Source organism: Muntiacus reevesi, chromosome 1, assembly GCF_963930625.1.
Source record: "Muntiacus reevesi chromosome 1, mMunRee1.1, whole genome shotgun sequence".
Taxonomy (NCBI): Eukaryota; Metazoa; Chordata; class Mammalia; order Artiodactyla; family Cervidae; genus Muntiacus; species Muntiacus reevesi.
Genome location: NC_089249.1, coordinates 221,680,081 through 221,694,295, shown reverse-complemented (window position 1 = coordinate 221,694,295; position 14,215 = coordinate 221,680,081). Strand labels below are relative to the sequence as shown.

Sequence of the window (14,215 nt, the reverse complement as noted above, 5' to 3'; positions counted from 1 at the left end):
CTGAGCCAGGAGTGCAGGGAAGTGGTGCCCTGTGTCTATGTCCCATGGCCACCTGGGCTCACACGCCCTATGGGGTTGCCCTGCTGTGTGGTGGAATTTCTATTCACAGCTTCCCCAGTGAGGAGCTGGAAACATTGCTCAGGCTGCTGCTGCCAGAGGAGGCAGGCTCAGGTTGAAGACTTTATTGTATGCAAAAGGAAAGTACTGGTTGGAAAATTCTCACTGTAGGAACTTCCTGTAATGTAACACCAGTGTCCAAACCCGCGCTTCTGTAAGAGCCAGGTTGTCTTGAAGCCGGCCAGCCCACTGTCCGCAATACGTCCAGCCCTCCTCCCAGGTGCCCTATGACCTCCTCGGCCTGGCTCAGGGTGGGCAGGGTCCTCCATCACAGCAAGTCTGAGAGCGGGTGTGCAGAGCAGCGCAGGCAGAAGCTTCTGGGAAGGCGGATCAGTAATTCCCTGGCTGCTGTGGCCCGAAAGAGAGGCCTTGCAGTGACGTGTCCACAGGGGCGGGACCTGCCCGCTTACCCCAGCTACACAAACTCCGGCTGCCTCTTGCAGCTGTTGCCCCCTACCAGCCGCCCACCACGCAGCCTCACAGCCGGCAGCCAAGCTGCGGCCACACTGTTGCACTGGTTGGTGGTGGTGTACTGGGTGGTGGTGGCGTACTGGCTGGTGTTGTTGCACTGGTTGGTGTTGTATTCGGAGAGCCTCCGGGCTGGCTCCTCCCCAGGGCCCTCCCAGGCCCCAGGCCCGTACTCCCCGGCTGTGGCGCCCAGCTGTTCTTCACTGCCGCTGCGGCTGCCCTGACTGCCCTCTGTGCCTGCCTCGCCGCCCTGCCTCTCCAGAAAACTGAGCCGGTGCAGTGCAGCCCCTCCCGCCGGGGACTGCAGGTCTGAGGCCTCCTCCAGCTCTGAGTCGGAGTCATTGGAGGCGACGGGTTCTGAAAAGTCCAAGGGAGAGGGACAGAGATACAGAGGGACAGATGGACAGCCTGTGAGCTGGGGGTGGAACCACTGGGTATATGCCTCTGGTGACACCCAAGAGGCTCCCCCACCCCCCCTAGCAGGCCTGTCTCCAGGCTCAGAACCCTCTCAAGTCAGGTGCAGGGTCTCAGATACTTGGGGTTGTTTCTACATCTGGGTGCCTGTTTCTTGGAGCTGGCAAAACACCTTGAAAGGGTATCTCTTTGCAAGGGTTTGTAATGGATTAAAGACAGGTGACACTTGTGTCTGGGGAGACAGTTCAGTTTGCAGCCCTTGACATGGACCTACTACATCACCCACCATCTGCCCAGCACCTCCAGGGCCACCCCACTCACCAAGGCCCCCATCCTCAGCCTCCTCTGTCAAGGGAAAGGCTGCATCCCCACTGCCCCGCCGGTACGGTGCCTGGACCACCACCTCGGGTCGCTGGCTGGATACCCCATCCTGCAGAAGCAGAAGAGAGATCAGGGAAGCGCCACGGTTCTGGCCATGCCATATTCCATTTACTCTCTTGTAAATTAACCAATTAAAAACTCTTAAAAACCATTAACACCTGCTGCAGCTGAGCATATGAGGGCCCTCAGCCCCCCATCCCACATCTGGACAGGCAGAGCTCACACAGAGGGCTGAGTCCCTGTGTGGACACCAGCACTGGAACCACTGTCCTGAAGCTACAAGCAGGCATGTTCCCTCCACAGCCTGCCTCCCCTAAAGGCAGCTGCCGGGTTAAAGATGTGCAGTGGGGACTGAGCATGGGAGCCAATGCTGCCTGGAAATAAGACCCTCTACCAAGCAGAGCAGCAGGCTGGACCCAGCTGAGCTGTGTGGGAGCCAGGACACAAGGACAGGCTACAGGTGGCGCAGAAGTGGGAAACCACAGGGGCTAGGATGGCTGGTAAATTGCAGGTGTCATATGAGCTCAGGGGAGGGCGCAGGTTCTATCCACAGATCTGAACCCACACTTCACCCAGTTCTTTGCTTAAAATGTGCCTTGAATGCCCCAGACAGCCCTGTCCAAGCCAAACATCTCCCAGCAGAAACCCCTGTCTAATCCCCCCATAGGCGAGCAAGGTTCCTAGCCCCCACCTTGCTCAGAGCCCTGCATCCCTTGTCCACAGTGGACAGCCCTCACCTGGCCCCCTGGGGCTTCTTCGGGCTCCTCCTCGAAGACCAGGCTGAAGTGGGTGATGAGGGTCTCCACAATGCAGGCCTGGTGGGGGTAGTCCACCAGCGAGGAAAGGGACACGGTGGCCTCAGTGGGCCGGGGCCGCAGCAGCGTGGGTCCAAACACAATGCCCAGGTTCCCTGGTGTCATCTTGTTGTCCTGTTCCACCTCCACAATCCTGGGGGGTTGTAGGGTGCAGGGGCAGGTGTGAGCAGCTCCCAGGACCCTCCCACCCTTGACCCTGGCCGACTTGGCCCTCACCTGCGCAGATGCCGCATCAGGTACCGCAATGTCGCCCAGTTCTCCCGAGGCAGGTCCTGTAGTAGTTCCCGCAACCGGCCCGCCATGGCCATGGCTGCAGCCTCACTCTCTGTGGCATCCGGCCGACCCCGAGATGCTGCCTTGGCCTCGGCCTCGGCCTTCAGATTCTCTTTGGCCATCCCCACAAGCTCATGGTAGAGGCGGAAGGAGATGAGCGGCTCAGGCAGCTGCAGGGTGGCAGGTCAGGTGTGGAGGGTCAGTGGTCCTGGTCCACAGACTGCCAGTCCTGCACTGGCCCTGCCCCTGACAGCAGCCCCGCCTCTAGGCACAGGTCCCATCCACTCAATACTGACCACGCCCCAGCTTAGAAACCACACCCCTTCCTAGCGCTGGTCACGCCCCCAGCAGGCTCCCAGTCCAGCTTAGGAACTGCTCTGCCCTGTCACCATCTACCTCACCTGGCGCAGATAGAGTTTGAGGACATTGCTGATGTCGTGGGGCGAGGCTTGCGACAACTCCACCAGCTCCTTGCCATTCTCGAAGGCCTGGCACAGCTTCTCTACACGTGTCTTCACCCCATTGACCCGGTAGATGCCCTGTGGAAGCCTGCAGTCAGCAGGGGCCCATGCCTCTCCCTCCCTATGCAGTCCCTTGGCTGGAGTCCCCGCCGCGGTGCCTGCGGTGGTCACCTTGGTGCGCAGCGCCCGCTGCTCGATCTCAAAGATGCACTTCTTGATGATGAAGGGCACGCCGTCGGGGGTGCTGCAGGCAGCATGGCTGAAGTCCTGGCCAAAGAGCTGTAGGCGGCCCTGCAGCTTCTTGTGGCCACACTGGATGGCTAGGGTCTCCAGGCACTTCTTGTGGCAGGCCAGGCAGCACTAGGGGTGGGCAGTGTGAGCTGGCTTAGGTCCAGCTCAGACATCCCTGGATCCATCTCCATCTCCTGCCTCAACTCAGCACTCACACGCGCGCGCACACACACACACATACACACACAGCCCACTCCCAGCTCAGACACCCCTGGATCCATCTCCTGCCTCAACTCAGCACACACACACACAGCCCACTCCCAGGTCAGACACCCCTGGATCCATCTCCTGCCTCAACTCAGCATGCACACACACACAGCCCACTCCCAGCTCAGACACCCCTGGATCCATCTCCTGCCTCAACTCAGCACACGCACACACACCCCACTCCCAGCTCAGACACCCCTGGATCCATCTCCTGCCTCAACTCAGCACGCACACACCCCACTCCCCCATCCCACCCCATCCCACACATACACACACACACTCCCCCATCCCACCCCATCACACACACACACACGCACACACACACCCACTCCCCCATCCCACCCCATCACACACACGCGCACACACACACACACACCCACTCCCCCATCCCACCCCATGCTGACTTCCCGCCACAGTGCAGCTTCTGATTTTAGCATATGTGCTGCCGAAGCGAGCACAACAGTGCAAGTTCTGAAATGGCTTTCACCCTTCAGCCTGGGCTTCTCCCACGGCTCTGGCCCCGCCTCCAGGCCGCAGGTGCTCTCTCCCAACATGAGATGCACATCCAGGTGCCTGGCTCCCTTGGACCCGACTGGGACCACTCACCTCCTCACATTCGGCGCCCTGGAAGTACACGTAGCTGTTGCACTCCCGGCACTTGGCCGGCGTGCGGAGCTTCCGAAGCCGGTGGGTCCGGGCCGCCTTGGACAGCCCCACGTGGCGGAAGGGCCCGCTGGGCATGGCCACAGGAAGCTCTGGGGTCATGCCGTTGAGGTCAGCTGGTGGGGGAGGGGGAAAGTGGTCAGTGTCACCGAGGGAGGTCAGGGCCAGACCCACAGAGAATCTCCAAAATCCCTCTTTCCCCACTGCCCCGTTCAGAGGTTCCCTCACCCTGATCAAAGGTTGATGCCCCCGCACTGCCCTCCTGGTCGGCCAGCTCCTCATTGGACGACATGGTGCCGCAGGAAGACATACGCTCGAACTTCTTAAAGTCCTCTGAGCAGGAAACAGGACGTCAGAGACTCCCCCTGCCCTCCCACCCCTGCTGCCCGCTGCACAATGAGCCCACTGAAGCCTGGAATGGGTCTCAATGTTCTACCTCCCGCTGTCCCAGCAGGCCCCTTCACCTGAGCCAGGGCTGGGGTCCAGACTGGCTTCCGAATCTGATATGGAGATGGGCCACGACTTGTGCACCTGGTGGCCCCGCCCACCTGTGAAAGAGGTATCCCCAGTGAAGGTCTGAGGGGGGCTACAAAGGGGCTGTGTCCAACCCCTCTTGGCACTCACCCCTGCGCTCCTTGGCAATCTCCCCCTCGCTGGGTCCGCCTTCGTCTGGGGGGCTACCAGCAGCCTCTGCCCCCACAGCATCGCTGACATTGAAGCTGCTTTTCCGAGCACGCAAGACTGGGGACCTGGTGGGACCAACAGCCAAAAGGAGGGGCTGTGATGGGGGTCACAACAGCTCACTGCCCCCGCCCTCATCTCAGGCAGGAAGTTTGGCTCCCTGGGCATGCGCAGAATGTAGTGTACCAGGCACTGGCAGACACGTGGGGCTCGAAGTCGTAGTGCACATCGGGCTCCTCGCCACGCTGCAGCTGGCGCACGTGGGAAGCATACTGCTGGCCTGGGTCGTACAGTTTGCTGCTCTCATAGAGCATGTGGAAGTGCACGGGCAGTGGGGCCGTCTGTGTGTGCATCATCTGGTAATAGGAGATGGTGGCCTGCAGATGGGCAGGAGGTGAGCGCTAGCGGTCCTGGCACCTGACAGGTAGGTGCTCCGCCCACCTCTCCAGGGGAGCCCCAGTGCGCACCGACTTGATGGTCTGGTCACTCTGCCGGATGACTTCCTGGATCTGCCGTAGCGCCGTCACCTTGGTATCCTCCAGCTCCTGCTTCTGTGTCTTAGCATCGGCCACACATGTTCGGTAGGTGGCCATTGCTTCCTCCGCCTGGGGTGGGGGCGGGAGGTGGGCAGTTGCCCAGAGAAGCATTAGTCCAGGGTTCAGCCCTCAGGGCATCTTCAGGCCCCACAAAGAAATCAACTAGGCGCAAAAGGATGGGAAAGCATTCCTGCCAGGAGCAGAGCCTGGACAAGGGGCCAGAGGTAGGCAGTTCTGTATGTGGCATGAGGATCTGTCACCATGGGTCTTGCCCTCCATCACCGGCCCTCACCTTGTTCTTGGCCTCCTCCTCCAGGCGACGACGCTTGTCCAGGGTCTTGGAGGCTGCACCCCCTGCGCCGGGCCCAATGCTGGCTTGCTCCTCTTCCGCCTTGGCCACCTGGAAGCGGGCCTTGTCATGGTCCTCGCAGCGCTGCATGTAGCCCTGCTTGGCCTTGCGGAGATTGGACTCTGCCTCTTGCTGTGGGTGTGGCAGTGAGCAGACGACCCAGGTCAGTCAAATACACATTAGAGACCTCTGCCACCCACATCTCTTGTGCACAGACCCCGTGGCCAGTGAAACAAACGGGACTGATGGTGGAAGAGCAGGAGGTGACACCCATAGTGGGACCCTCGGAGGAGCCAGCATCTGGCCTGCCAATTTTACAGCTGGGGAAGGTAAGGCACAGCTAAGCTCTGAAGGAGACACCAACAACATCATCCTCTTGACACCTACACCCACGCCCACCACAGTGACTTGCGCTTTTGTCTCTTTCACTTCCCTTCTTACAGACGAGACCAGTGAGGTCGCCCAGACAGGAAGTGAGGCACCCTCAAAGAGCACTCAGTTAAAACCCAGTGAGCCTTCTGGGGGCCACACCTTACAGCCTACTCCATCAGAAGCCCAAACATACAAAAATTCATATGAGCACTAGGAGAAACCATGGAAGAATTTGTTTAAGTAAACATAGCACAGGGAAGGCCTTTCCGTATGTGACACAGAACCGAGAAACCATGAAAGATAAGACTACTACTAAAAAAAAAAGGAAAAGAAATAACGATCATGGGTTTCAACTGGGAAAACAGGCTAACGGGTTAAATCAAAAGTCAAAACAATAAGCTGGGGGTGAAGGAGTCTGTAACACGTATCATCCAAGGCTGGGTTCTCTAATAGGTAGAAAGCTCTGGGAAGTCAATAAGAAACAGGCTACTGTCCAGTCCAAGGTGAACAATGGATATGAACTGAGAGGTCTATGGCCATACCACCCTGAACGCGCCCGATCTTGTCTGATCTCGGAAGCTAAGCAGGGTCGGGCCTGGTTAGTACTTGGATGGGAGGATATGAACTGAGAGCTCACAGAAGAGGAAAAGCATGGTTGTGGCTCTGGAGGTCAGCCTCCCACCCTCATCCCCTATGACCCAGCCATTATCTTTTGGGCACTGATCTGAGATGAATGCTAGGTCACAGGTCTGAGTAACAGCGGCACAAGTTCATCATAGCAGCGATGTTTGAAACAGCAACAGTTCAACCACAACTAAACTCCATCAATAGGGATGTACTGAAATAAGCCATGTAGCTTTGTAGCTGAGAATGCCTAGCTAAGAAAAAGGCAGGAGGGGTTTCATGTGGACTGAGATGGGGCGAGTCCCTGAATGTGGAGGTGAGTTTAAAAGATCAGAAGCAAAAAAATAAATAAAAGATCAGAAGCAAAAAAAAAAAAAAAAACCTCAGAAGCAGAATGGGGTACTCGGCAAGCTGTCATCAGGTGTGCAAAATTTGGGAAGAGGGGCATTTGCCAGACATGCTAGAGGGAGCTGCAGGACTGCACTAGCTGGAGCTGGGGCCACGAGAGCTGGTTTCATCACCAACCCTGTTAACACATCTAAAAAACAATACAAAAGATACTAGTGCCTTTGGAACTGCCCAAAAAGAGGTGAGAAGAGTAACCTGGAGGAAGAACCTGGAGCATCCGCCAGACCTGGATGAGCTCGTTTGGTCTACCCCAGGCCTGCTCCTGGCAGCCACAGGTGACCCTGTTCCCCTGTGACAGCGAACTCTTGACACTGAGTGGGGCCCTAGGGCCTGGTCCTTTCCTACCACAGCTTGGAGGTCAGGAGCCTGAAGCAGCTTGGAGGCAGGACCTGCCTCATGTGGGCACAGGGCACTCTGCATGGTGTCGGCAAAACTCGGGAAACCTTCATCTGGGTGTGTACCAGAGGACTGCACATGCACGAACTGGCCGCCCTGGCCCCTCCCAGCCCCCGTGCCCCACCCGTGGTACCAGCTTCCTCTGGGCACGGTGCCAGGACTCCTTGATCTCCTTCCTGCGCTTCTCATGTTCGAGCCGCCGTAGATTCAGGGGCTTGGGGGAGACAAGTATGAGTGGGGACCCCGGCACCCTCCATTCCGCCCACCCTCCCAGGCGCAGCCTACCTGCATGAAGGTCTGGGTCAGCAGCGTGCCCACTGCCTGCACGAGGCCGTGGCCGAACTCCAGGTCCTGTTCCAGCGCCAGTGAGTAGATGGACAGGAGGGGCATGTGCGGCTGTGGGGTGGGGCTAGCGTCAGTCACGTGGGGGAGGGCCAGGAGCTCTCCTGGAAGCCCTGCCGCCCCTCTGCTCCCTCAACCACCCTTGTACAGACTAGAAACCCCTTTCCTCCGGTTCATCCTGGAGGTATTGAGACTCACATCCAGGCCTGAGGAACCCTGCCTGGTGCCCCACCCACCCACACACTCCCCCTAAGTTCCCCACCTCCTGTGTGACACTCTGTCTGCAGTTCTGGACGATCTTCTGCAGGCCTTTGGCAAAGTCCATCTCTGCAGGGGAAGGAGTGTGAGGGCAGGGGGGCGGAGGGGCCCTCCAGCCAGACCCCACCCTGCAGGCTCCAGCTCTCACCCAGCGCGCTCCGCTTCTCCAGGTAGCCGATGAGGTCCTTCATGTATTTGGCCATGTTCTTGGCGTACTGCAGGGCAGCGTCCACGCCCCCCTCACAGCGCTGCAGCAGGGTGTCCACCTCCTCCGGAGACAGGCAGCCTGCGGAGTAGACACCCCTCAGCTCAGGCTCCACCCCTGCCCACCCCTCCTCCCATCTCCCCCCAGTCCTCTGCCACTTGCTGGGCTCAGAGACTCACCCGCATCACACTCCTCGCTGCTGGGGGGAGCACTCTCACCCCCCTGTCCATACAGGTTCTCCATGGACTATATCAGAAAGAGACAGGTGAGTCCAGCCTGGGCTGGGCCCTGTTTGAGGCCCACCCTGCAGGAGACAGTCACCGCCCCCCTGGACAGAGCGAGTGGCCATGGTCCACAGAGGGAACAGGGGCACTCACCCGCCCTGCCAGCCTGACCCCAAGCAATATGCAGGCCACCCTTGCTCACCTGGCCTGGGTCCCCAGGGGGCACTGACAGGAGGATGCTGCTGTCCACTTCACCCATGAGGAACTCGGACACACTGCAGGGTGGAGGAGCAAGTGTCAAGGGGCACATGGGTCCACATGGGTCCCCACCCTTCCCCACCCCCACTCTTCCCCCCACCCATCCCACACTCACGTGCTGCTGAAGGAGACGGCAATGGTCTCCAAGGCCTTCTCAAACTCCCGCTTGTCTGACTCATTGTTGCACTCATAATGGAAGGCTGGGGACAGACAAGGATGAGAAAGGTTGGCCCAGTCTGTTTGGGAGGTGACCAACGGTGCAACTAATTGAAGGGGGAGCATTGGAACTGTTGTGTCCATCACACTCCTATGCATCCTTCAAAACTCACTTCAAACATCCCCTCCTTCAGAAAGCCCTCCCAGAGAGAAAGTCCTCTGTGCCTTGTCCCAGCCGGCTGACCTTTGACTTTGGCAATGAGGGTGCCAGCAGCCGTGAGTGTCTCCACAGTGTTCAGCAGTGGGTATTTGGAGATGACCTGGCGCATCACACGGAGAGCCTCACCCAGGCACTCATGGGCCAGTGGCCGGCGGGCCTCAAGGAGTTCTGCCAGGTAGAGTGGGTATGAGCAGGGAAGGAGGGAAAGCCTGTCCACCTAACTACCTAACCCTAACACTTCCCTCCCCAGGTGGGGAAACTGAGGCAGGGGTGGGAGAAGGCAACTGCCTGAGGATCAGTGACCTCAGGGGGTGGGGTGGGGTGGACTGTCCCTCTCTGGACTGCTGGCCAGGTCGACAAAGGCCAGATGGCAGTCTAGACAATCCTGCTTAAAACACCCTTTCCTTGTTCCTCCAGAAAATAACCTTCCACTGTCATCCAAGTTGCAAAGCTCTGTTCAGTTCTCTCCTGGCCCTGCCGGCCTGGGAACTGAGGCTTAAACACCCCATTATCTCTCTCCAGACAGCCACCCTATGAGGCAGGCACTGTTATCACCCCCATTTAGAAGATGAGGAAACTGAGGCACACAGGGGAGAAGTCATTTCGCAAGGATCACACAGCTTTTCCATTTACACTAGCTCTGAAGACAGAAGGAGACCGCCTGGCTTTATCAAGAGGGCAGTGGGAAGCCATGGAAGGTGTTAGAGCCAAGAAAGGTCAAGGTCAGATCCATATCTTTGAGGGAGGCTTTACGTGCCCTCCTCAGATATTCTTAACTGGAAAAAAAAGCAGAGTGTGCAGGCAGAACATGCACCATGCAGTGGAAACAAAACAAGAAACCTGTAGATGCTGAAGGAATGAGCAGACCTTCTGACACCCAGGAGGGGCCTGCCTGTACCTCCCCCACCTGTGTGCTTCTAACTCAGCCTGGTAGGTGATACTCAAAAAAAAAAAAAAAAAAAGGAATCTGGAAATAGGTGTCTGATCCCTTTTCAGCACTGAGGACCCACTGAATACCACCGATAGGGAGACCCCTATGGAGTCCTTGGCCCCAACATTCCTCGGATTCAGGATTTGCGCCTGAATCAGCGGGGAACTCTGGGAGGCCGGAAGGAGCTTCAGGAATCCAGGGAGGCTGGCTACGCCCCTTCCCCAGACATTCCTCCCAGGCACAACGCCCCTCGTGTCTCCTGGGCCTCAGTCACCTGGGTCCCCGCAGCACCCCCACCCGGGCAGATGGGATTCTGGCGAAGCCCAGACATACCCAGCTCTGCACCGGCCAAGGTAAGCGCCCGGTAGCCCTGCGTCCCCAGTGGGCCGGCAAATGCCCAGAGCGCCACGTGCTCCTGACCAGCGCCTGCATCCCACACCCCGCACCGTCCTCTCACCTCGGGGCCCTGCCTGGCAGCGCACAGGCCTCTGGTCCAGCGCGGGGTGCACCGTCCCGCAGATACACATGGTGTACCGTCAGAGCGCGGGGACCGTGAATGCGCACGACGGAATATGGGCTTTGGTACCGCGTCTTCATCAGCCAAACCGGCTCTGGCCGGTCCAAAGACCCCGCCCCCGCCGAGGAAAGCTCCGCCCCCGCCGAGGAAAGCTCCGCCCCCGCCGAGGAAAGCTCCGCCCCCTGGATTCCCACGAGCCCTGGCTGGGGATCTCGGCTCCCCAAACTCAAGGATCAGGACTCAGACCCGAGTAGATGTGACTCCATTCGGGATGGGGCTGTCAAGGGCAGACAGGGAAACAGGCCCAGGTACAAGGCGTAGGAAGGTGCAGGGAGATCCCGCCCACGTGGATCCCTGCGCTCACTGCCTCCCAGGCTGAAAGCCGTTTGGCTATTCCCCCAACCATCATTGTAGGCTGAGGACCTCTGGTCACAGCCAGCATCCCTGCAGGGCGTGTCATTGCCCCATTTCACAGATGAAATACCAGGGTCTCCCACGCCGGCAGGGGCAGCACCAGCATTCAAACCCAAATCCTCTCTACTCCAGGCCCTTCCCTCTGCCCAGGGCTGCCCCAAGGTGCAAAGAAGGGGGCCCCTGCCCTGGCCATCCTCCTGCACAATCCCCACAGGCTCAGCTCCGCCCAGGCCTGGCCTCCAAGGAAGCGCTAGGATCGGAAAGGAACCGAGATTAGAGAGTTTCTCCAGGAAACAAGTTCAGCTCCACCCCAGGACCAGATAACCCCACAGGCTGACACCACCACCCCCCAGCAGAGGCTTGGCCAGTAGGGAAGCTCCTCATTACAGCCTGCAAAACTGAGGTCCCTCTCCAGGTGGAGGCTGAACCTGGGCTCTGGCTCAGGTGAGCCGGAGTCAAGGGGCCACCCTGAGCCTCAGTTTCCTCATCCATAAAATGGGTACCTGAAAGGAGCAGGCCAGGGTGTTTAACATGGCCCTGGCACTGCGGTTTCCGGCAGGAGAGATCACAGTGCCCTCCTTGGCTGTCAGGGACAAACAGGAAGCAGATGAAAATAACTCGGCAGGAAGCTGGGCTGTCAGCGGACGCGTGGAGAAAACGGAACTGCCATCCACAGCCCGCTCACTCCTGCAGCTTACGTGCCGGTCCTGCCCCTCGTCCCTCCTGAGTCTCTGTGTCCAGACCTCAGCCTGCCTCTCATTCACTTCAGTCCAACATGCAGATCTGACCTTATTCCACCTCTGCTCTGACACCTTCTATGGCTCCCCAGCACCCTCAGGATAACATCCAGGGTCCCTCTGCTTGCCATTCTCAATGTCTTCAGCCTTACACATTTCGTACACCTGAACCTTATTCCCCAAATGCATCTCTACTTTGTGTTTCTATGTACATGACATTCCCTCTACCTCAATGCCTTTCCTTCCTAGTTGCTACTGAACTCCTATTCATCTGTCAGAACCCTAGCTGCATTTTCCACAAAGCCCTCCCAACCACTTCCTTCTGAGCCTCCCCAAGTCCCTCCCCAACCCTGTGCTGACCCCCTAGGTTTTAAGGTCTGACCCCGCCTTCCTCCACCCAGGCCTTGGTGTCCCTGCCAGTTCTCACCATCACGCAGAACACACTCCTTCAGTTTCTCAAGGCCCTCGGCAAAGCGGGCTACGTCAGCCAGCAGGTGGGAGATGTCCTCCACGGTGTCTGGGCAGGGTCCCTGGATGGATGCCTCGGCCGGGCTGGCCGCAGACAGTGGGCTGCGATGGCTGCGGCCCAGCGTCCAAGTGCTGGCCCCCGACAGAGGGAAGCCAGCAGCGCTGGCATGGCGGCTCAGGCTAGTGGGCCTCTTGAGAGTGCCCGTGGCCTTAGCATTCGAGGCCACACTTGGTGGTTCTAGGCCGGGCCCCAGAGACACTGCATCAGCCCCGTCTCTCCTAGGCAGCTCCTGGGAGGGTGGGGGGAGCAGTAAAGCAGGTGCTCCCATCAGGCCCTGCCTCAGTTTCCCTGGAAGTGAAGTGGGGCTCTGGAGGGTCTTCAGCCTGACCTCATAGGGGTCAGAGGCCACAGGTCAGAGGGCTGAGATTTGGTGTCATGCCCCTCCCACACCTGTTACCCAACGTCCTCTCCTGGAGCTTTCACAAACAACGTCTCTACCCAAACCACAGCCCGGGTGGGGGAGGGGCGCCCCACTTCCGGAGGCAGGGGAGGGAGGGGGAGAGGGAGGGCTGGGGTCTCCTGAACTGCCTCAGTAGAGGCCACTGCAGATGCCTACTCACTGGTAGACACCTCCTCGGTTCCTGTCCTTTGAGGGTCCAGCAGACTCCTGAGCCCATAGACACCACTGGCCCTGTAGATGCCCCCAGGCTTGCACCAGGCCTGTCCCTGTGGGTCTCCTTCCACACTCTGCTCCCTATAAACCTTCTGCCTAACAGCCTGGCTATAGCTCTCAGATCTAACGGTGCCTGGAGACCCCAAATTTCCTGAGCTCCCACCTGACGGAGTCCAGGCCCAATGCACCCACACCATGGTACCCACCCCACCACTCCCTGGACCCCACAGCCAGCACTGGGTAGGGTGGGAGAGTTCATGACTGTCCCAAGGGCTCCTACCGTAAGCTGAACGCGAGGATCCCAGCCCATCCTGCGAGGCCCCTGCAGTCCAGCCTGGTGGGGGCTGTAGCTGGCTCGCGCCCCCCGCCACTGGCCGAGCATGTCACTGCCCGGCCCTGCCCTGCTGGGCCTGATCACAGGCTGTCCTCCTGTCCCCGTGCTGCCCAGCTGTCGCTCCAAGGTCCCCGCCCGCTCCGTGCTCCCCTTAGAGGCTCACTCACCCCTGAGGGCTGTGGGCAGGGGCTTCCCGCCCGGTTCTTTTTCGAGATAGACGGGGTTTTCATGAGCTCTCTCTTCTTCCTGGAGAACATGGTGGGGCCAGGCCCAGCGGCCCGAGAAGCCCAAGGAGGGCAGGCTGGGGGAGGTAGGCCGGGGGTCTCAGTACCACAGCTCCTGGTGTTGGTGGCCTCGGGACCACATTGCCGCTGGCCACCCCCTCCTCAGCTGTCAGGCTCACGTGACAGGCCCAGCCCTCATTGGCGGGCGCTTCCCCCCACAGGAAAAGGCCTCCGGAGGCGGTGACTCAGACCCGCCCCTGACCCTCCCCAGCCTCAGCCTCAGCCTGCCCCTCCGCACAGTGGGCTCGAAGGTGGGGTCCCAGGCCCCGCCCCCAGCTTCCGCTTTCCTGAGCTCTGCGTGTGCACGTTTGCCGAGGTGCCAGGCCCTGCCTGACGGCAATGCCCCAGACAAGACGGCGATGCCCCAAGCACCTGACCCCAGCAGGGACACAGCGATGGCAGAGATGCTAACCCCCACTCGGCCACACCCAGATGCACCCAGGAGTGCAGATACCTGAACACGACGGATATGTGGGGACACAGACTTTGATGTGTGCTCAGAAGCCACCCAGTTCCACTGATGCAATGGGTACCCTGGACACAGGCACCTGCCTTACAGTCCTCCCATCGCTTCTGTGTATGGCCGCCCTCCACCCTTTGGCAACCCCCCCTGCAGACCCCAGGGAACAGTGCAGGGTATAGTGGGTTGCCTTCCCTCCATCCATCTCCCATCCCCACCCCTGATTCTACATTCTGGGGACACTCAGCAGGACAGGTTAACCCTAGTGCTAACTGCT

At 59.4% G+C, this 14,215-nt stretch overlaps 1 protein-coding gene across 2 annotated transcripts; it reads right to left on the bottom strand.

Annotated features, from left to right (window-relative positions):
• Positions 1-348: 348 nt before the first annotated feature.
• ARHGAP45 (Rho GTPase activating protein 45) lies at positions 349-13,599 on the bottom strand. Of its 2 annotated transcripts, XM_065918452.1 has the most exons (23): positions 13,362-13,599; positions 12,146-12,476; positions 9,144-9,287; positions 8,859-8,943; positions 8,688-8,760; positions 8,441-8,507; positions 8,205-8,342; positions 8,061-8,125; positions 7,742-7,852; positions 7,590-7,670; positions 5,600-5,788; positions 5,239-5,376; positions 4,958-5,148; positions 4,715-4,839; positions 4,555-4,638; positions 4,319-4,423; positions 4,034-4,206; positions 3,101-3,289; positions 2,870-3,007; positions 2,412-2,638; positions 2,118-2,328; positions 1,321-1,429; positions 349-942 (listed from the first exon to the last, which is right to left on the bottom strand). In XM_065918452.1, the coding sequence occupies exons 1-23, from the start codon at positions 13,449-13,451 to the stop codon at positions 533-535; spliced, it is 3,474 nt and encodes a 1,157-aa protein (XP_065774524.1). In that variant the 5' UTR covers positions 13,452-13,599; the 3' UTR covers positions 349-532. The 2 variants fall into 2 exon arrangements, with proteins under 2 accessions (XP_065774524.1, XP_065774525.1); XM_065918453.1 differs by lacking the exons at positions 12,146-12,476; positions 13,362-13,599 and adding an exon at positions 10,508-10,644.
• Between the last annotated feature and the right edge of the window lie 616 nt (positions 13,600-14,215).